The sequence below is a fragment of the Dermochelys coriacea genome, chromosome 2, assembly GCF_009764565.3.
Source record: "Dermochelys coriacea isolate rDerCor1 chromosome 2, rDerCor1.pri.v4, whole genome shotgun sequence".
NCBI lineage: Eukaryota > Metazoa > Chordata > Testudines > Dermochelyidae > Dermochelys > Dermochelys coriacea.
In genome coordinates this window covers 92,599,218-92,622,156 of record NC_050069.1, presented here as the reverse complement: position 1 = coordinate 92,622,156, position 22,939 = coordinate 92,599,218, and the positions used below count along the sequence as shown (strand labels likewise).

The following is a 22,939-nucleotide window of genomic DNA, read 5'->3' as shown; positions in this document are numbered from 1 at the left end:
CGTGTTTCATGTGGCGAGTAATCGGGGTCATGCCGCGTTCCTGGCCGTTAGGGCCGGTTGTGCTCGCGCCGGTCTCGCGATGCGCTTTCAGTAGACATGCGTGCGCGGATGACGCTCCAACCCGCAGCCCAGCCCCTAGAACAGCACCACGCCGGGAGCGGAAACAGGGGCTCGTGTGCAGAGAGGCTCCCCCTCCCCCACCCGTCTTTTGGGGGGGGACCGTTTTCTGCCGTCGCTGGTGTCCCTCAAACGGCAGTTCCACCGTGAAGAGAATTTTCGCGCGCCTCGCTTTTGGGCGCGTGTTCCTGGACTATCGTTTGCCTGCGGGCTCGGCTCTTTCGCCCCCCCCCCCCCCGCCCCCCCGTAGCTCTTTGCGTGCCGATGCACTAGCGAAAGTTGATTTGTTTAAAAAAAAAAAAAAATCTCCTAATGAAGAGAGGCTCCCGGAGAGCGGTTGGACGATGGTTATGAAACTACAGGGTTTAGTTGCCTTTTTTGCCGGGAAGCCTGGCGTGGATTTGTGAACGCGAAGGGGCTTGAGGGGTTTTTTTTTTTTTTTGGCTTTACGTGCCTTAGTGCCGCTCCAGTAATTTACAGACATTGTCGATTAAATTACATCCTACGTTGGCCGCCCTTTGATAGCGCGTGGTTCCTCTGTAACAACCTGTGCCGTGGGAAGCAAAGCTGGAAGCCAGGTATTCGAGAGGGAGACGGTTTGCACGGTAAGGCTTTGTGCGGTATGTGCCTGCCTAACAAACAGAACAGGAGGACTTGTGGCCCCTTAGAGACTAACACATTTATTAGAGCATAAGCTTTCCTGAGCTACAGCTCACTTCATCGGATGCATGCAGTGAAGTGAGCTGTAGCTCACGAAAGCTTATGCTCTAATAAATGTGTTAGTCTCTAAGGGGCCACAAGTCCTCCTTTTCTCTTTGCGAATACAGACTAACACGGCTGCTACTCTGAAACCTGCCTAACAACCGTTTCTGTTTTACACTTGTCTGTTCAGCGCACCTTTACACCTGCCAAGAGCCTGGGGCTTTATAATGCTGACGTGGATTAAAATGCTAGCTGTTAAAACAAAGGTAATCCAGCCTCCTTTGTCGCTTCGCAGCTCAGTGAGTTTGGAAAGTGGCCAATGGCTGCTTTTTTTTTTTTTTTTTTTTCTTCTCTTGAAGCAGAGATTGGAGGTTTTTCTGGAACTGTAGTTTACTTTTCCAGTCGTCTAAGTATACTTTATTGACCTCTTGTTCACAGATCTTTAGTTTCTGTGGTTCTGATGCGGCATGTCCTGAATAAGGCCAGCAATGATGCTCCAAGCATGGAGTTCCGGTTAGAAATGTAAGCAATATGGAGAAAGATCTGACTGGCTGAAAGAAGTTGTTTATCTACTGCTTCTATTAAGACCTCCTTATTCCCTTCCTGCCCCAGTAATTTCAAATGTCTGCTAAGGAAGTTGGAGTTTTCACTAAAGGAAGGGGAAGGGAAAGTAGTTGCTCAAAGCTTATTGTTTCTGCTTGTCCTGATTTTTATGCAAAGTAGCTTGCAGTATGTTTACAAAAACAAAAAATCCACCATCTTGATTCTTCTGAGGTTAGGAAGAACTTCCCCTAAAGGTCTTTTATCCATCATCTGTTTGTCAGAGGATGGAGGTGGATGGCAGGGGAGAGATCACTTGATCATTACCTGTTAGGTTCACTCCCTCTTGGGCACCTGTCTGTAGACAGGATACTGGGCTGGATGGACCTTTGGTCTGACCCAGTATGGCCATTCTTACGTTCTTATGCAGCTTGACATAAATCACGAGGAAAAAAATTAACCATAATCTAGTAAATAAGAAAAGAATCATTCATCATTTTCCAACATAAAAATGTAAACATTAAGAATCTGAATACATGTATGTTAAACTATATAATTTTTATACTAAATCTATAAATATTTATTTACCTTTCTGGTTAAGAAGTGCCAAATTTAGTGTGAAGACTATATTTCGTAGCAAATCAACATGTTTTAATGTTGATCAGCTTTTCTTTAGGAAAACAACTAAAAAGAACAAATGCAAAACAAGATTAAAATCAAAGATTTAAATTAAAGTTTCCTGCTTACTGATTTAAATCAGTCTATTCTAACTATTAGGGAGATTTTTGTTCCTCCTTCTGAAATATCTGGTACTGGTCTCCGTCAGACATAGGGTACCAGATTAGACAGACCATTGATTTGCTTAGTGTTGTAATTCCTGTAGTTCCTAAATTTAATTTGGGTGTAGAATGTTCGATTGCTGTGACAGTTCTTGTATCATAATTGAAGAATATGATATAACTATTCATTTTCTTCATAATATGGCTGTTGTCCCACAGGACAACTTGCGAGAGGTAATGACCCTATTCATAGTGTGAAGAAAGGGAGGGAAAAAAACAAGTTTTAACAGAGGTGACAACAAACAGAAGAACAAAGAGGATATTTAGCATGTACTTGGGTGTGCATGGAGCTGTCTCCCATATGAAACAGGATTGTGGAAGCTATTTTTGTGCTTCTAATCTATCCCTATGTAGTTGAATGAACAGAAAATGTGCATTTGCAGGTTATTTTATTGTAGCTGTTTGAGTGTTTTCTATCATCTAATGAGTGAGCAGTTGCTGCATTTTGAGGTTTTTGCCTTTGCATTGTTTCCTGCACTTCTCTAAAGCACATAGCAAAGACTGACCCGCTACTGTTAACATATTAAAGGACATTGAAAAAGTGTAGTCCTTGACCAGACTGATGCCTGTTTGCTGTCTTGAAAAGATAATGTTTCTAAATATTGGTAAAATTGACAAATCCATGTTTGAAAAGAGGTAACTTCGTGATCAGATGTAGGCTTTCTTGAGAAAGTAAGAGGCTTGTGGCATGTTGCCAGTGCTTAATTTTCTTTAAGGTAAGGACTTATGGAGATGCTGCCTGGCCCACTGTTTTTAGAACATTTGCAGTGAGAAGAGCTGAATTCTGTCCCGATTCTGTCATTGACTTTCTACTGACTTTGGGCAAGTCACCGACCCTTTCAAAGGGGTGACTTACTTTTTAGTTGTCCAACATATGGCCTGGTGTTCAGAAGTACTGATTACTCAGAATTCCAATAAAATACAGCCAGAACATCTGAAAAATGGCTACAGGCATGTCAGACCAAGCCATGGAGGATTCCAAAATTAGTTCACACCTTTGAAATGCCTGTTTCTCCACCTGGGTAATGGTGCTGACCTGCCTTTTTCAAAGTATTTAGAAATTTATAGATACTTACTTTAAGCTTTTTATTACCATTATTTGTCTCATAATACTTCAGAGCATAGGAAAGCAAATAATGAAATGTCCAATTCTCATCTTTAAAAGAAAGTGTGCATGTTTTTTGTGTTTTTTGTTTTGTTTTTACAGCTTTCCCATTAACATTGATTTAAATTTCCATTAATAAGTATTTAGAGAAACACTGTCGCTTGTGCTCCTGTCCCAGTTAATACAATCAAAGTGGATGTCTCTAAAAGCAGGTGCTTCAGGTATGTTGTGCTATCTCCTAAGTGAAATCCTGGAAGAGGCTGCACATGGAGGACTAGGCATTTTGCTCTAAGGTTAACCTAGCAGCCCTCCTCTCCTGTGGGACTGCAGTCCCTTCTTTTGCTATTTCTTGCAGGCACTTGCCCCAGAAAGAGAATAGTTATTTTTCTGCAAAGACCTGTTGAGGAGGTGGTATTTTGAAAGTGCTGGCATTTCTTCTCTAAAGAGAAGGAAAGAGCTTCCCCCCTAGATATCCAGGAAAAGGTCCACTCTCAGGCCTTTTTGGTTTTTCCTTTACTGTTTCAGAGTAGCAGCTGTGTTAGTCTGTATTCACAAAAAGAAAAGGAGTACTTGTGGCACTTTTTGTTAGTCTTAGATGCTGCCAGATTTCTCTCACTCATGATGGAGACTCCTTTGTTTTGGATTAGGGTTAAGACAGTTTGAAAAAGTAATCTCTAGAACGAAAAAGACTTTTTGTGCGTCAGAGACTTCGAAATCTTCTGAATTTCCCCTTTAAAAACACTGTCACCCCCAGTCATCTGTTCCTCCTTACTGCAAACTTCTAGTAGATTACCTTGAGAGTATGGTAAATTCATTTAACCTGTTAGGCTTTCATAATGTGAAATTAATTGAAGTCAGTAAATCTTATTGAATTTGAAATCCTGTTAAATTCTGGTGACTGTGCCAGAAAGCAGTCACGTTTGCCATAGTGTATTCTGGGATGATTTGAATCTGAATATATTTGGCTGCTCTCCCTTCCCATCTCAATGCCTCCTATACATCATTATTATTATTATTTTATTAGTAGTAGTAATAGAATATGTTAAGGTTCCAGGGTGAGCTGTATCTTTGTCCCCTCACTCAATCTCTCCATAGACAATGCTTCCAAATGACAGGCTAAGGCTTATACTACTCTTAGGGTGGAATCCCACAATCCAGCTCACTGGTAGACAGGTCCCCTGATCACAGCATCCCAATTCACTAACCATGTGTCCTCGGCAGGTCCAGCTGGGTTTTGGCCCTTGCTATAAACTTCCCTCTGGGAGCCTGTGACCAGTATGAAAGTGCAGTGACCGAATAGCCTCTTCAAAACAAGTCCCCACTTGCATGGTGAAATTAAAGGACACTTGCTGGACAAATTTTCCTTTCCCTGATTTTTGTTTTTTAGGCCTGTTCTAGCAAAAGTTAAAAAAAATGGATCAAATTCCGCTCTTGATTACAGATATGCGAACTTGCTTCAGGCCACTGGAACCATTCTCCTTTTCTATCCCACGAACTAGTTTCAGCGTTGAGTGACTCAGAGCAATATAAGCACTCTCTTTGGGCCCCGCTAACTGGAAGTGCACAGTTGTCTGACTCGGACAATAGAATACTGTGTTCTAGCCCTTTCTTTGGTTTGCTGTGCCCACGTGGCAGCTTAGCTACAGGATGGTGTTAGGGAAAAATGTCATGACCTAGGCTGTAACCCAGTTGCATAATGTGGTTTTATAACATTCACACTACAAACAATAAAACCGTATTCGAAATATAACATACAACTGTGGGCTGGTGCAGTTAGAGAGTTGTGTAGAAGAGTGCTATGCCAAACTCAGTACTGGAGAGTAACAAGCAAATAACTGTTTCACTTTATTTTACTATTTTTATTTCTATAGAATCTTGCATCTTAAGATCTCAGTAATTTTATAATGAATTTAGCTTTGGAGCACTCTGTGGGGTAGAGAAGAAGTATGTTACTGAGGCAAAGAGACTTTAAGTGAAATTTTTCCTGAGGTCAGTTTTTCCTGCGGTAGAGCCAGAAGCCGTGGCTCCTAGTCCTCTATTGTCTTAGACACACACCTATTCTTCTTCAGAACCAATTTACAATTAGAGGATTGGAGACAGGAGTGGTGTGGTTTGAGTAGCCTGAGCTTGTCATAAAGACCAGGATGGATTTTCAGATTTCCTTGGCAATAATCTGATTCCTTTATCTGGGAAAACAACTTTGACTTTGTGATTCTTTTTAGTTACAGGGCTCCAAGGCTTTCAGAATACTGGTAGTAATTTAATAGGAATTGTGATGTGACTTTTCATCCTGTAAATGAACTGTACTTGATTATTAATGACTGGAACACTGGGCTTGTATATATCTTTTTTTTTTTTTTTTTTTTTTTTTTTATTGCTTCTGCAGGGATTTCTGTACTGATGTGGAGACCATATGAACCTCTGATTGGACCCCACCATTTTCTGTTTTACGAAGGAGGATAACTTCTATAGGCTGACATGGCAATGATGAGATCCGACTTGGGCATTATGAAGATTCTTCACTTGAAGAAGAGAGGCTGTTTTCTGCTGAAGCTTTTGTGTCTGGTTGTCTTGGTGTTAATCTTTTGTGAATTCTTAGTTTATTATGTGGTGATATTTCAGTGTCATTGGCCAGAAGTTAAAATAGAAGCTCACAGGAGCAGCAAACAGTCTTCGGCTTCTGTCTTGAAGGCCATGTTTTTATCTGATACCCACCTGCTTGGCGAAATCAAAGGGCATTGGCTAGACAAATTAAGAAGGTAAGAACTGAATTTAGGGAACATGTTGTAACCAATTTTTAAAGCCTTTATCAGAGCCATGTATAAGCAGTAGTAAATGTAGTGGCATTTGTGGCAAGTAGCCACTCTGGCTTCTTACTTATCTGAATTTCGGGGGAAGAGAATAATGGAGGGTTAGTGAATTAGACTGTGCTTAATCAGTGCAGTGTCTGACAGACCAAGGTAGCTGGTGTTGCTGGTGTATTGTGCTGCCATAAGCTTCTGAGTACATTGTCTGACTCGGAGAATCCTTTGCAGTTCATAATAATACTTATAAATTATACGGTGCTTTACAAAAATGAAGTAGTTAATCTCCACAACACGCCTGTTAGTAATAGTATCCCCATTTACAGGGGTGGGGGAACTGATAGTAACTTGTCCATTGTCACACCTAGCTAGTGTCAGGGCCAGGACTAGTATTAAAATCAAACTCTCCCAACCTAATCCACATTGCTTCCCTCGGGTAATCCATAGAGAAGCAGAACTTTGAAGGAAAGTAGCTCCTGCCATGGAAAAATAGATATGTGACTGAGTTTACATTAAATTAAATCTCTACTGAACATTCTTTTTATCTGTTAATAACTATAAATGTACTTAAAGGAAGAGTTGGGAAGAGAGACTGGAGTGAGTGAGGTGGGAGTCGCCCTGGCTCCACCCTCCTGAGAGAGAAAGAAACAGTGAATGCTTTTAGATATAGTGTCCCTTCCTATGTGACCTTGCATTGTCCATTAGATGAACTGAAAAAGACTTCCTTATTTTTTCTACTTCAGCATTGGAAAATTTCATGTGATATTAAGCCATCTTATAACATTTTCAGTTATGCGCTCAAAAAGAGAAATAGAGAAAAAGCTATTACTAACTAACAGGAATTATAAATAGTTACTACCTATCAGTATGGGACAGGGGTCACATGATATAGTAGTGTGAATCTACAATATTTCTGCCAAATTCACGGGTGTTAAGTTTAATCAGAACTGAATCTGGCTTATTCTGTGTCCTAGCAGAAACCTTGCTCAGATCATTGCAGGATGAAATTTACTAAAGGAAGACTCATCCCCACAGGACTCAAAACAGTGGCTTGACCTTGTATAGCAAAGGTCTTATGCTTTCTTATGCTGTCTTACTTATGCACACTAGTGTCAGCTCTATCAACTACCATTTTGACACAATTCATTATAATGTTTTAACAAATGGAAATTTGTTACCCATATCTAGCAAATAGCAGTATAGTAATTTACTCATTATAAATTGTTTTATCTGGAAGTCTAATTTGTGTCATTGGTTAGATGATTTGTAATGATGTTTCAATATCCAGCCTGGGGGTTTGTTCTGAGCAATCAAAACCTTTTGCTGCAGGAACAGATGCATTCGGTCAAGTGTGTGCGATTATTCAACATACTTCCACTGATCACTTTTAACATACTTTGAAAATAACCATTAACTTGCAATAAAAAGTTAGTATCAGCACTTTATGTATGATGTCCCATGAGCTGGTGCTGATCATGGTTAATGTTGGGGGGGATAGAGGGAGAGCATGGAGGTAGCCCAGGAGCTGGTGTTAAACCTGACTTTTAAAATCTAGCTGGGTTTCAGAGTAGCTCTTTCAGTCTTTGAGCGTCTGCTTCACTTTTCTGTCAGGCAAGACCTTGTTTAATCACAGTAACGGATCAGGCAGTTGAGAGTCTATTGATTCGATGCTTCTTGTTTCTTAGGGAATGGCAAATGGAGAGAGCCTTCCAAACTGCCTTGTCATTACTGAAGCCAGATATTGTTTTCATACTAGGAGATGTCTTTGATGAAGGAAAGTGGAGCTTCTCCCAGGTAAAAGGTCCACATCTACTGGTTTTTTGTGTCATAAAATGCTTTAAAAGAAATGGGGTTTCCTGGAAATAAATGGCATGCAAAGCAAGCCAGGCTTTATTTGATTTTCCTCTTCCATAATTGATGTATTGCAGATTTGTAGGCCATGACACTCATTTCTAGTGCAGTCACTGCAAGGCAGTTGCACTCCAGTGTGAGTGGAGGGTACGTGTGAGCACAAATAAGATCAGGTAGTAGGCATAGTCTTTTGCTTTGACTTGGTCTCCAGCACTCTACACTCCTACTCTCTTACGCTTGAGTGCAAGGTTAAGAGGAGGCAGGGTGTGCACCAAGATTGTGCATGTCTGGGGAGATATGAGTTAAATGTGATTCTCTTCATGCTTATGAGGTACTAAGGCTGTGAAAAGGAGAAATCTACTTAATCCCCTGCTTTTAGGCATGGTGCTTACTAACTATAATCTGGGGAGTAGTATGGAAAAGAGGTAACATTTATAAATGTTTGTGGCCACCACTATGATGCTAGGTGTAAACACTGACAGGCTATTAGCATGAGTGGCCAACAGTTCAAACTTTAAAATGGCAAATGACTAACCCAGCCTTTTACTTTAAAAGGCATTATTGGCCTTCTGAAACCCAAAGAAGTGCATTGCCTAGTGTATTAAAGCTGTTGGCAAATGAATTTTGCAAATATAAACAAGGGAATCAGTCAGGCCTGTGCATTATTGGGTATTCGTGTTTGGGGCTCTGACCTTCCTGATAGCTGGTCAGAAAGTTCTATTTGTGTCATATATTCTAAAGCCAGTTAATAATTGTTGTTGCAATATTAATGACACTAATAGCAATTTTAATATTGTCCATATTCCATTCTTAGAGAATATACAGTGGATGCTGCTCTCATCTTGGCAGTGGTAGTTTCCACTGGCTTGACTACAAACTGAAATTTGGTGATTCTCCCTGGACTTGATTTTTCCAATAGCTTCTTTCTCCTCTCCCCAACCCAAACACATAAAGCATGAAAATCTCAAAGTTACAGCCTACTGTTAAGTCCTTTCATAGTTCTCTTCAACATCAGCAGTTTTTTACAATTTTCCTGCAGGCCTGGGCAGATGATGTCAGGCGGTTTCAGAAAATGTTCCGGCATCCAGTTTGTACTGAGCTAATGGTTGTTGTTGGCAACCATGACATTGGTTTTCACTATGAGTAAGTATTTCAGAAAAATTCAGTACACTGTCAGGTATGAAATGTCAGGATGTAAACAGTAACTCAGTATTGCCAGCCTCAGGAGATTGGCCCCAAAGTCAAATGTTGGTTTTTAGTCTGACTTTTGACTTTAACGCCTCTCTATTCCTCTGCCTGTGTGTGTGTGTGTGTGTGTGTGAGAATTTCAGGTTGAAGAGTCAATCTTTAATACACGCGTCTCTCTGGCTGCTCAGATGGAGCTTCCACTTCCCCTCCCTAAGCCCCTAAGATAGGGCAACTGCCATCCGTTTCCTATTACTGTCTTACTTTCTCTCCTGCTGGATGAGGTCTATGAAAATGAACATCCAAGAAACACAAAGTACTCTTATGTATCAAGTCCTCCTATTAAGGATTTATGTGAGCTGAAAGATCTTTACATGTACGAATGTCTTTACAGCATCTCCTACCTTGCTAATTACTGCAAAACCCCACGCAGAGCTTTCTGTATCTCAGTGCAGTAATTATAAACAGTCATTTTTTTTTTTAAATAATCAATTCACATTGAAAGCATTTCAAAAATAATTCTTAAATCAGACTTTGTTTGCATAATTTTGATCAACTACATTAATAGATCAATTATCCAATAATTGACAATAAGTTCACCTTGGATTTGTCTGCCGTGGACCCGCCAGCACCGGTTCTTTGACTCTTCTGCCCCCACGCTCTCCTGGGAGGAGTGGCTGCCGAGTCTCAAGCACTGACCTGGTAATGGGTTTGTGCATAGTTGGAGAAAAGCTGCTGGAGCAAGTGGTGGGGTTGAGTTGGGTGTAATGCGATTGGGCCCTAGACTCAACAGTAGCTTTTTCCTGACTCCTTCCCTCCACCTACATCTTTCTCTGTGTCCTGCTGTCCCAGAACCCTCTCTGTGCTACCGAGATAGTGCCAATCTATACATGAAGGCAGGGCTCAGTGGCAAGGGCAGATCTGTTTTTCTCAGTCCCAGAGGCTCTCACTTGAGCTCTGCCTGCATGACCAGCCCTGAAAATTGTATGCAAGAAGTGGCTGCTTGGCTCTTTGTGAGAGTATTTCCTGCAGGTGCTCTAATCCACTGACTCGCCACTAATTCACAGGATTTGGCAGTCCTGAGTAACTGTAGGCTTCCATGTGAATCAGTCTTTCTTTTATTATCTAGGCTTCAAGCGTCAGTTAAGATGGGCTGGCTTACATTTTTAGAGCCATTTTTTTACATTTTTACATTTTTTACATTTTTACATTTTTGGGTGTAGCTCGTGCACAGAGTGAGAGTTAGCAGTGCCCTGTAAAGGTGGCTTAAAGGTCACATCATGGTCAAGCTGCTGCTATAACTCATGCTGTGCTGCAGTGACCCAAAAATGCAGCCAAGATATCGGGGGGGGGGTATTCTGCCCCATTCCCTACTCTCTCAGCATCAGAGAGGGTGATTTGCATCTGTTGTATTTCACATTGTGTTTGTATTGGGGGTACACTCCCTGGCTTGGTCACGCTTGCTTTGGGGCCAGAATAGATTTGAGAGAGGCTGTATCCATCCCATAGAGAATCTCAGTTTTAAAGTCTAATCTGGATCATGGAGCAGTACCTGTTTGGGAGTTGCCTTTTAAATCAGTAACACAACTATATAAAATGACTTGTAATGGCAAGTTTCTGAGCATCATACTACTCTTGCTTTTTAAACACAGAATGACCACTTACAAGTTAAAACGGTTCGCAAAAGTTTTCAACTTCACCTCTGGAGAGCTAATAACCCGGAAAGGGGTAAAGTGAGTATAATTTTTGCCAACATTTTGAGCTTTTTCATTGTTTTGTTTAAACTTTTATTTTCCTGAACCCATTGTAGCGTGTTCTCATGAATATTTGTTAAACATAAAACATTGTTTACTCCCAAGAAACTGGTTTATAAATACTATAAAGCTGTGGTCTCCAACATTTTTATGCACAAGATCACTTTCTGAATTTAAGATCAACCCAGGATCTGCCTTTCCCCCTGTTGCTCGCTCTCCCCCACCTTCACTCACTTTCTGGGGCAGGAGGTGGGGATGCAAGAGGGGATGAAGGCTCTGGGCTGGGGCCAAGGGGTTTGGAATGTGGGAGGGGGTTCTGGGCTGAGCCTGAGGCAGGGGATTGGGGTGCAGGGGAGGGTGCGGGTTCTGGGAGGAAGTTTGGTGCCGGAGGGGGCTCTGGGCTGGGGCAGAGTGTTGGGATGCGGGAGGTAGTGTGAGGTGCAGGCTTTGGCCAGGAGGTGCTTGCCACACACTGCTCCCTGTTGGCAACGTGGCGGGGCTCAGGTAGGCTGCCCGCCCTGGCCCCATGCCGCTCCTGGAAGCGGCACATCTCTGCGGCCCCGAGGGGGGGGGGCAGTGAGTCTCCATGTGCTGCCTGTGCCCGGCCAATAGGAGCTGCAGGGACGATGCTGGGGGCAGAGGCAGCATGCTTCCTTCCCTCACCCCTGTCCCTAGGGGCCTGAGCCCCGCTGTGCCGCCAGGATTTTAGTGTCTGGAGAGCGTGATCAACTGGCAGAGGCTCCAGGATTGACCAGTCGATTGCGATCAACTGGTTGGTGACCCCTGCTGTAAAGGGAGCTATTTTGAGCAAAATGACTTCGCAACTTTTCAGTGGAAAGAAAACAATTCAGAGGATTTAATGGCAGTCATATGTGCTCTGGAGCACAAGAATGGACTTGTTGGGTTTGTGTTCTTTTGCTTCCAACCACTTACGGTGACCACTGGCTGCCAGTCTTAAATGAGGAAAGTGGTTGAGTGAAATGCTCAACATTTAAGTATTAAAATTTAACACCAGTGGACTGTCCTCGCTTCTTCAGTTCCCAAAACTCGTGCCTTATTTATGGAACATGGTAACATAGTACCTGGTCCTGCAACCCTTATTCATATGAGTGATCTTGACTAATCACCTCAGCAGAGCTTGGCCCACAATGTGTCTGTCATTGTATTGCCAAGCTTGTTCCCTCCTTTAGTTTTATCAATTGGTTAGAGAAACTGTTGATAGCCCAGTAAATATTTCTGTATTTGCTTAGCGCATTCCTTTGTTCTGGGTGTACATACTGTGTAAGGAAGTGCAGTGGGAGAAGAGCACTGGGTCCACTGAAAGACATCGGAATTTTTTTTTGTCAGATAAAGTGAAGGGAAATACATAATCATGTATATGGTCAGAATATAATAATTCACAAGAATGTAGGAAATAAAGGCTACAATTGTATCACTTAATTTTTTTAAACATTAAGCAAGTATTCTAAAGTGCTAATCACCCATGAAAGAGAGAAAGCGTGCTTCATGCAGCCTTATGGGGAAAATAGACCCCAGTTTAATACAACCCTATATTACTCAAGTCTGGGACCCCAAACACATTTCAGCTAACATTTTAAAAATAGTCATTAAACAGGGACTAACATCCTCTCCTTACTCCAGCCTGTGTGTATAGTACCCAATTGACCATCTGCTCGTTGAAATGAATTTGCATTATTAATACTGCTTGGTAAATGTGTTCTAGAACACTAGTACAACAAGTAGCTATTTAGTGGAAAATGCTGCCTGCAATTTAAGATCTGCTTTTTGCCAACATCCCTTCCATGATGGAATCTAGCTCACTTTTGTGTATAAGCACACCACTCTTACCTCCTCCTGCATGCTGAGTTCTGACTATGTCCTTCTAAGTGCCTATTTATGATTGTGACAGGGAAGAGCCTAGCAGTAAGAAAAATTCAGAGTTTATTTAAAAGCTATAACGAAGATGATAGTTAGGTAAGTAGAGTGAAAGCTTCTCTATCCTGCTTTGCCAGAGACCCCATGGATAAGAGAGTTATCTTTAGGTGTGAATCAGACTAAGGGTTTGCCTACACAGTGCTGGAAGGATGCGTCTTGTGCTCTAACTGCCCGGCAAAGATGCTTCTTGCACACTCTACAGGGCACCTACTTCATGTCAGTATAGAATGTGAACGAGGTACTTTTTAGAGCATGCCAGCAGGGTGGCTGGAGTGCAGCATATTAGAGTGTTTTACAAATCTCACCTCTTCGGTGCACTTTGCTGGCAACCTGTAGACAAGGTCCAGGTTCATTTGTGGGGCCTTCCCTGGGCAGAGGCTGCCAAATGCAGAATAGCTTTGCTTTAACATTGCTCACAAAGCCTCTCTGGCTTCTGAGATACAAGTGCCAATGCAACTTCTCACCTTCAGATTTCAATGTTGTAGATTACTGCACTGCAAGAGGATATAATTTTAAACAGTACCTCACAAATTGTGTGGATATTGGATTAGTCACAGCACCTAAACTTTGCTATGCAACCCAACTGACTAGATTAGTGACTAACAATAAAACAGTTGATTGCGGAAAGCTGTGGTAACGTGCAGTATCGGTATGTGAGAGATGCATCTAGTGCAGCGATTCTCAAACTGTGGGTTGGGATCCCAAAGTGAATAGGGTTGCCAGGGCTGGCTTAGACTTGCTAGGGCCCAGGGCCAAAGCCGAAGTCTGAGGGCTTCAGCCCTGGGTGGCGGGGCTCAGGTTGCAGGCCCCCTGCCTGGGGCTGAAGCCCTTGAGCTTCAGCTTTGGGCCCCTGCCCAGAGCAGTGGGGCTTGGGTGAGCTCAGGCTTCGGTCCCTGCTCCTGGGGCCATGAAGTAATTTTCGTTGTCGGAAGGTGTCACGGTGCAATGGAGTTTGAGAACCCCTGGTCTAGTGTGTGGCCCAGGCAGAGTTATCACTGAATGTAGGTCATACACTTTGAGTTTTGTATCTGACTTATGAATTTTTTTTTTTTAAGGACTTCATCTCTCACCACGAGTGGCTGGAGAGCTAACAGTTGTCTTTCCCCCATTCCCTCTCTGTTCTTCCCCCAGTTTTGTCATGGTGAACAGTGTTGCCCTGGAAGGTGATGGGTGCACTGTCTGCAGCAGAGCAGAGGCAAAGCTCATGAAGCTTTCTTACAAACTGAATTGCTCCCAACAGGTAAGAGTCCAATAGTCAATTCACTGTAACTGCAGAGTTGGTGTTGCCGTTATAGTCAGGCTGGAAGTCAGATTCTTCTGCATTGAAAAAATCTCAGTCTCTAGTTTGTGTTTTGTCCTTCCTCTCATAGTGCTTGGGCCTTGTCTCCTTGATCTTTCTTACCTCCATATTCACGGTGGATTTCAGTGTGCATGTTGCTGATTCCCCTGCCCCGGTCTTTCACCTCCTATAATCTTGTCTGGTCTGTTATCGCTCCATGATCTCTGCCAGCAAAATCCTGTAGCCCTTTTCTCTGCCACGTGTAATATCACTTACACTGGTCTCTGCTCTTGTAAGGGAGCCAGCATAGTCTAATGCAGGGGTCGCAACCTGCGGCACGCGAGCTGATTTCTAGCGGCACTCTGCTGCCAACCGGGGTACTGGCTGCCGGCCCTGCTGCTGGTCTGGATGGACAGAACCCCAGGCCTGAGCGAGGCTGGCGGTGCCCTGAGCCGCTCAGCCTGCCACCGGTCTGGGGTTCCGTCTGCCGGCCCCTGTCAGCCGGGGCCTGGCTGCTGGCTCCGCTCAGCCCGTTGCCCGCCTGGGGTTCCGTCGGGGGGGTGGGGGGGCCCTGTAAATGTAAAATGTATTACTGGCACGCAAAACCTTAAATTAATGAAGACTTGGCACGTCACTTCTCAAAGGTTGCTGACCCCTGGTCTAATGGATAGGCGGTCCGGAGATCTGTATTTTGTTCCTACTTTGCCACTGCAAGTCACTTCATCTCAATTTCCCCATCTGTAAAATTGTTAATGGTTACTCTCATTTGTAAAGCACTTTGGGATCTAAGTATTATTCTTACATGGACAGGGTCTTTTTCTATCTACCTTTTGCCTGTCATGTCTCCTTCTAACCTGAACGCTCATGCTGCTTTTCAGATGTACTTTTTTTTAAAACACTCCTCCCTGACTTGACGAAATTAATTTGTGAATTTACCTTGAGAACTTCCTTCCACTACATCAATAAAATTTAAGTAAAAAGAGTATCGAACCACCCCATTTCCTCTTTCCCTTCTTAATGGAACCCTTTGCATCCTTGATCGTGAATTTTACTTTCATCCCTATGTCCTGGATCTGCGGACTTGCATGTTGCCATTTTCTGTCCAGCGCTGTCTCTGAATACTACTAATTTGATTCCCACCACTGCTGAACTCTTCAAGCATGCTTTTATATGCTCTTGCCTTCTCTATAGCCATTCCAATTCTCTGTGGTTCAGCATGTTCTGTAAAGTGTTGCTGCCACCTTCTGATCTATACAGAGAGTGCAACTGCATCCATGGCATCCTCGAACAATTTCACTAGCTCCTTGTTCATTCAAGTCCAGTTCTAAATTGTCAGTCTTGATTTTTAAAACACTTCATGAACTTGCTTCAGGGTTCTGTTCACCTAGTTCCATTCCTGCAGAATCTGACCTCCGTGTGATGTGCTCTGAAGCACCTGCCATTTGGAACAGACTTCCTACACAGCACCAGCTCTCTTCAAATCATCCCATCATACAGCTTTTCTCTCTTACTTGTACTTCTTAATTTCTATCCTCTGATTTTACTCTTTAAGGCCTTATGATTAGTTTCTCTGATAGACATTGTAAACAAGTACTTTTTGCAATAATCCTTATACAATACTAGTTTCTTTGAGGAAAATATCTTGCATGGTCTTCAATTTTGCATTTCTGTCCTGGCCCTCCAAGCAAGTAATAAATACAGAACTAGTGCTGCACAGACAAGATTACATTTGTCTGGCTTGATTTTATTAGCAGGAACAGAATCATTCCAACAAAAGATGCAGTGATGTGGAACAGCTTCCAGCTTCAGAACCAATCCTTTTACAGGTGTGTTGGAGATTAGGTGGGCAGGATTTCACCATTTCAGCATATTTATCACCATTTTATAAAAGGCTGCATTGGCTAACAACTGGCTCTTGCTCTGAATCCCTGTCAGCATTACCCTCTTTACAGAAGAAGTGATGCTGAATGTGCTGGGGAAGATTCTGCTCTTCCAGAGGAAAAGAACATCCCATTTAAAGAAAAGTGTGATGTACTTTCTAGAGAGGCTTCACAAAAGGTTTGGTAATTTAACAACTTTATTTAATATCACAGATATTAAGATATTTAAAGCTCTTCCTGAAATCCTTAATTATGTATATAATATTGGAAAAAGCAAATGCTAGCTGAGATAAGCTGAACACACAGCTCCTCCTGGTTTAGTGAGGCCTGGGGGAGACTGCTGATAGACCTGCTGGGCTCTCTGTTTGGTTCCACATGATAAATCCAGGGACACTCAGTCTGCTACAGAGCATTTATCCTCAGTGTAGCGTTTTAGAGTATATGGGTAACCCATTTTCAGTAGGACTAATAGAAAAAGTCTGATCTTGTCCAGGGCTCTAAAAATACTACTTTTACTGATGATAAACAGAATATTCCCAATAAATTAAATGGGCAACAGAGATTTTTTCCTACAGCAGAAATGTTTGAGGGCAGATCACCTTCAAATCAGTGCTACTCTTCATTTAAGACCAAGGTTTTCCATTTGTGTTGCTAAAGACTTGATACTAAATGTGTTCAAATTCATAAGGACTTTAATCTACTATAGTAAAATGTTACAAAATACCGCCCTGTTTTTGTGTAAAAGGTCAAATAGGGTGATTTAATATTAAAATATGAATATTGTATTAGTGGAAGACACGAGGATTTCACAAAAGCTCTGCAAAAATATGGAAGGAGAGCCCGTTAGAAGCAGAACTAGATATTAAACTGTGTGATGACTTTAAACATAAATTCAGATTAACCTTTCATGTTTGTAATTTTGTACTGTTTCCAATATAGCTGTTATGGTGGTTTCATCCCCGTTTGATTCTGAGTGGCCATACCCACAGCGCATGTGAAGTGTTGCATAATGGGAAGATTCCAGAAATCAGTGTCCCATCGTTTAGTTGGAGGAACAGAAACAACCCTAGTTTCATCATGGTAAATTTAAAGATTTTTATTTTTGTCAGGTAACTTTCATAAATATAAATCAACATGGCAATCAGCTATTTATTAAACTGCTGCTACCTGTTTTTTTTTAAAAAGGCAGAACACCCACTCTCCCTTAAACCCAACATTTACTTAATACACTGCATCCACTTTAAAAGCACATCTAGGGGAGCCACACAGGTTGTGTGGTACAAGGAAGTGCTGTTAAAGGTCTATTTTGTATATTTGTAAAAAGCATGTGTAACGGAGTTTCTTATAAAGAGGGTGCAGGGTAAACTATTGACTTGTTTAAAAAACAAAAACAAAAATAAACATCAGTACCATGCACTGAACAGTAGAAAGGCTAGTTTTGCTTGGCTGATTTATCTGCTATGAAAATAAGACCGTATCTGTCTCAGATTTCTACATGGCTTTCTTGCCTTTCAGACTCACCCATTAACTACTTCAGAGAGGGCAAGTTCTCCTATGTTTCTGACAATCTGCCTCATTAGTTTCAATTCACATGTTTTCTAATATTCACTTAGAATGTTGGTTAAGCTCCATCAGATAGTTCTAATGTACAGTATCTTCTTTATTACGTACCATGTAGAGATGGAGAAAACAACCAGTTTTACAATCATTCAATTTTTTGAAAAGTTCTTTTTTTAAATAGCAAAACCTAAAATCAGTTTGTTTACTTTTTTCAGCATCTTGTGGCATGGGGAAAAGAAACTCAAATCTCATTGCTCTTTGGTTTACACTCTTTAGTCCATAGACACCACCCGGTCCCGTCTTAATCCATGTATTTTATTTAACTGTTGGCATGTTTCTTTCGCTAAGTAGTCCTGCTTTTACCAGCTGCTAACCTATCCAATCAAGTGCTTTTGCGTATTCTATTTTCCTTAAAGAGGTTGCTATCAAGCCATGCACATTACCTCTGCAGCATGTCTAGTCTCCAGTGCTATAGGGAGTGGACCGACTGCATGGCATTGGTACTATATTAGTCCAGGTTCTGCAACCTAATGTAGAACTCAAATATCTCAGCTGTTTTTGATGTAGAATCACTAAACCTATACCCAACCTCTTAGCAACAGCGTGATGGTCTGTCCTTTCTTTTTCAGGGCAGCATAACACCAACCGACATCTCCCTCTACAAGTGTTTCCTTCCACTTGAGAGCAGAGTGGTTACTATATACTGTATAGCAGGGGCTCTACTTGGGGTACTGATACTAGCTCATCTTCAACTTCTCAATTCACCTTTTTATTTTGCTCAGCACTTAATCAGGAAGCATAAAGCAGTATGAAGAGCCAGACATCTGCATTCAGTTACTGAAATACCAAAGCTGAGAACAGTCAAACATCAGACTATATTCATGCCAGCAAATGACCTCATTGGATTGTTAATCCGAAGGCAGGTCGCATTTACACATACCATAGAAATCCTACACAGTTGATATGACTACTACAGGATAAATTAACTGAAATGAACTGTTTTCATGCTGTACAAAAATACAGTATTCTACAATCAAATGAGTCCATTTCGTTGCTATAATTTTTGTATCAAATATGTATACTAAAAGTTTGTAACTGTACATTATGTAAATCCTACATCCTCAACACTTATCTGCACTAGTATGTCCTACCTGGGAGGAGGAATAGTCTTTCAAGCTGGAACCATCCCTGTATGTTTTATTGCTACGTGCTCTGATACATCAGCGGATTTCCTTAGCATTTCTAAGCTGTCACGCACAAAAAACTGTTGTTTGGGAGAAATCCCTGCTGTGTTTGCCAGACCATCTTCCCACCCCTCCAGACCTTCCAAAAATTAGGGGTGGAACCTCTCAAGCTGCTCTTTTTAATAAAATGTGCTATGATAAACTACAGGGCCCTATTGCACCCTATAGGTCAGCATGGAGAGGTTTTCCCCAACAAAGGTGGTCAGATACTGCTGAAGGAACATTTTCTCATTGCTTCATGCTGGAGCCATGTAGGGGACCAGGTGCGTATTATGCCCCTGTATGATTCCAAAAGAACGTTAACAAAACTTGGTTATATTAATGCAGAGCCAGCTTTGAGCTGTAATGTCAACTTTAATGGAGTTTTGGGGATTGCTTCGTAGGGGAAAGCTGTAGCAGCAGAGCTCCATTGGAGCCACAGCAATCCTCAGAGCTGGCGTAGCGGCAGAGAGCCTCCCAACGGGGTAGCTAGGTTGCAAAAAATCTAGAAGCCAGAATCCCTGCTGCTTTGTGGGGACAGAATAGACAAATGCAATTACAAGAAAAAACATAAGGAAAGTCCACAGCAGGAACCAGTTTTCCTTTTGATGCTCCTGCAGAGGCAGGGGTTTTTAGCCTACTTTTTCTTTTATTCATTCCCACTTTTTAAAAGGTAAATTTTGTATGTTTCTAAAGTAATTTTGGAAGGGAAGGTGTGAAAATGTATGCATAACTGGCAGTGGTAGATTTAAAGAATTATACCTATTACTAACTAACCCCTGCCTTTCACTTTCTAGGAAATACATAACTGAATTGCAAATACAGAAATATCAAGACTATACATCCTACTAGCAATTTCACTTGGAAGGATAATCTTACAAAGATATTGTACTGTCTCTAAAATTATCCTATTTTAAAATAAAATTACTAAATTTCTCTAATTTAATTTTAAGTAACAGAGTACTGGGTTTATAAATAACACAAATCATGGCTGTATTATAGAAACCTGATTCATAGATCTTAATTTGTCCCTAAAATTTAAAAACAGGATGGAGATAGTCCAAGGAGTGATTAAACAAGCTATGAAGTAATGTAGGCTAACACTTCTCTAGGTTTCTGTTATTGCAACTGTAATTTTAGACATTTGTACAGGTTATCTTGGACACAGGAAAAGTATATACTCACAGAGACATAACACCTATGTATAAAATATAAAGCAGTGTTATAGTTACTAAAAAGGACATGCCTTATTGCTACAGCAATTCTTGCTTTTATATATTGTACTGTACCACAACTTGTTTTGAGAATGTCATTTGCATAAATTATTCAAGTTTGAGAAATATTCACACAGTTTGATTCTACAATATTTAAAATAAAACAATTTTCTAATGTCTCTTTATTAAAAGAGAAATAAAAATGTCATCTTGTAATTCTCTTAGGCCAGACACAAGGGTTTATACCTCCTCTCCCCCCCACCCCCCCTTCTTGCTATTTACTTGCACAATGAAAGCTGCTGTTGGTACAAAGATTGACAAGCTCTATATAATGGTGCTTTACACATTCACAATCGGCCTGTGCAATTGTGATGTACTATGAATGACCAAAGAATTACTAAACATATTTTCTAAAGTTAAAGGAAAAAAAATCCTTGATTCCCATTAAAACAACACCAGGTTGCAATTTGGATACTTGAATGAATTCCAATATTTTAAAGCTGAGATTTCAAAAGAGAAAGGCATGTTGCTGCAACATCCGGTGCCTGTAATACCTTACTTGAAAAGGTAAGTGGTTAATTTGCATAATTTATATTTTTCATACTAAAGAGCATTGTTTTTATATAAATCAGAAAAAAATCCCTAAACTCTACAGATAAAGTTCTTACCTCCAGTCACTGCTGCAGGTAAGGTTGACATCAAGCTGTACAGCGCAATCAAAAACATACTTACATCTTAGCTCATTTTACAGGTACAGCCATAATCAAGGCACAAAGATCTTCTACAAGTATTTTTCTTCAATAAAGTTGTACAAAATAATATTACATTTTACAGTCTGTACAATATAATAAACCAGCAGTAAAACAAAAAAATATATATATATAGGGAGAGGACTGTTGTCCAAGAATGATCTAAACTAAACGGATCATTTGTGGACAGCACAAACAACATAAGTGAGGGTGGTAAATTTTCTGCCTAGATGCAATAGGCTGAAAAAGTAGCTGTAATTCAAATGCCTGAGGTGTGTAGAGGCACTTAGCCCCAAAACCCCAGAAAAATTGCTTATCTTCACCATGCCTCTCATTATCTACTCTACTTCCTGTGCCAGTAACGGCTTAAAAGAGGAGGTCACTTTATCAGTTGACCTGCAACTCAGTAATGCTAAAAACTGTGACAGAGTAATAAATATTGTGGTGCTGCTACATTGTGTGTATACTTCCTCAACAGTATTTAATAACCTGATACAAAGTGCATTATTCTTTTTTCACCCATCAAGTACTCTTAATATGTTAAAAAAGGGACCCACACAAGGATAGGTATGACTTTAGTGTCATCCAGCTGACATACCAGTTTGAACTAACATAACCTACTGGAAAAAATTTAGCAGGTTATGTTCAATTAGCAAAAACAAAACCCAAAAAACAAACAAACACACCTCTAAAGCAACAGAGGTAGCCAAAGGCTTAGTGGAATGACAAAGAAGTGGCATATCAAAATAAAGCACAAAAATAGTCCCAAAAAGCATGGCGGAAGAGAAACCCAAACTTGCTGCAAACCAGCTCAAAGGCTAAATAATTAAGGTAAACAACCTGAAAAGACTGACATTTCTGTAGTATTTTCTTCCACCCTGTGTGGCATAGTACAAAGAGAGAGAGAGCAAGAGAATAAGGAGCTAAGTATTTAAAACCACAGGCTCCACGGTGATCCCAATCACAAGAGTTCATACTGGCGAAGGTGCATTCTCTGAATGATGTCTCGACAATCGTTGAACACTCTGCGGATGTTTTCTGTGTCCACTGCACATGTGAAATGTGGGTAGCAGTAATGCCTGCCATCTCCACTTGCTGTACTTATCCTCTGCAGAAAAGAAAGAGAACATATTGAAGACTGATTGCTCAGGGGTCTGTCAGCTCACTACAAGGGAATTACATTCCAAACACCTGCCCAGTTGTAAAAGATAAGATTAGCTGTTCGGAGAGCAAAAGCCCAGTTTTCAGCACTGCCAGTTTGACTATCCAAATGCAAATCCTGGATGTGCCTATGCCTTCCAAAGATATTCCTGTGTTTTCATACGATACACACTGAAGAAATTTATTAAGTATAATTTATTAAGATTATAATCAAACATGCATATAAACGCATTTAGCCTTTTAACAGGTCGGCTGCTTGCAATCTAGTGAAAAAGCCCTTGTTTAAGTTGACTTTCAATTCTTAGATACTCATGCTTGAGAAGTTTTATAACCCAGGCCACTTCAACTGCTTTAGGCAGTAGCAGATTAGATAGCCATTTAGGAGCCTTGCATGTCGATCTAGAGGGGTTGTTCAGTGATTAGACAAAGAAAATGATATGTAAGTGGGGTCTGTGAAGACAGATAGCAATGCCTGGGTATCTTATCTTCAGGCTACACCACCTTGCTCTTGCACCTCACATGAAATTATCTCCAAATTTTTTTAAAAAAAGCTCCCATTTCTTGCCCACAAGCCTAGGTAGCTTTACGTTCTCTGAAGCAGCAAATCATGGGATTCCAAGAGGGCTTGTTTTAACAGCCTTACTGGCTGAGCATGTGAAAAATCTCACAGTTTACAACGTTTTACTTTATAGAGATGTTTCATAGCTGTATTGTACTTGAGCAAGGCCCCATTCTCTTCCTTAGACTTGGCCATTTATGTTTAGACATGCTAGAAACTACTATTTTTCAGCATCTATGTATATGTAAGACAGAACCTTTCATTTCTAGGTCAATAGTTCAAATTATTATTGTTAAGCACCAACCTGATGATCAAACCCATATGAACACACAGGAATCCTGGACTGGTTTTAAAGTTTAGATGACTGAACTGGTCCTGTCTGATAGTTAATAGAATGCACTGCCAGCTAACAGCTGCAGCCAATATGGTTAGTTTTATAGTATGGCCCATCTACTAGGAGCTAGACCGCGACCATCACAATT

At 41.1% G+C, this 22,939-nt stretch overlaps 2 protein-coding genes across 10 annotated transcripts in view; one reads left to right on the top strand and one right to left on the bottom strand.

Annotated features, from left to right (window-relative positions):
* The first annotated feature begins 110 nt into the window (after window positions 1-110).
* Window positions 111-18,651, top strand: MPPE1 (metallophosphoesterase 1). Of its 7 annotated transcripts, none has more exons than XM_043508117.1 (11): window positions 111-722; window positions 1,010-1,085; window positions 5,690-6,062; window positions 7,793-7,901; window positions 8,998-9,101; window positions 10,796-10,876; window positions 13,964-14,072; window positions 15,866-15,937; window positions 16,047-16,169; window positions 16,931-17,071; window positions 18,181-18,651. In XM_043508117.1, the coding sequence occupies exons 3-11, from the start codon at window positions 5,782-5,784 to the stop codon at window positions 18,361-18,363; spliced, it is 1,203 nt and encodes a 400-aa protein (XP_043364052.1). In that variant the 5' UTR covers window positions 111-722; window positions 1,010-1,085; window positions 5,690-5,781; the 3' UTR covers window positions 18,364-18,651. The 7 variants fall into 7 exon arrangements, with proteins under 7 accessions (XP_043364052.1, XP_043364053.1, XP_038248150.1 ...); XM_038392222.2 differs by having other exon boundaries at window positions 112-695; window positions 15,863-15,937; XM_038392219.2 differs by having other exon boundaries at window positions 112-722; window positions 15,863-15,937.
* Window positions 17,072-22,939, bottom strand: part of GNAL (G protein subunit alpha L) — a 328,963-nt gene continuing 323,095 nt past the window's right edge. For all 3 annotated transcript variants that reach the window (XM_038392217.2, XM_038392218.2, XM_043508113.1), the window contains one exon: window positions 17,072-21,845. In XM_038392217.2, coding sequence (XP_038248145.1) covers window positions 21,699-21,845 — 147 coding nt within the window. In that variant the 3' untranslated portion in view covers window positions 17,072-21,698. The remainder of the gene's footprint in view (window positions 21,846-22,939) is intronic.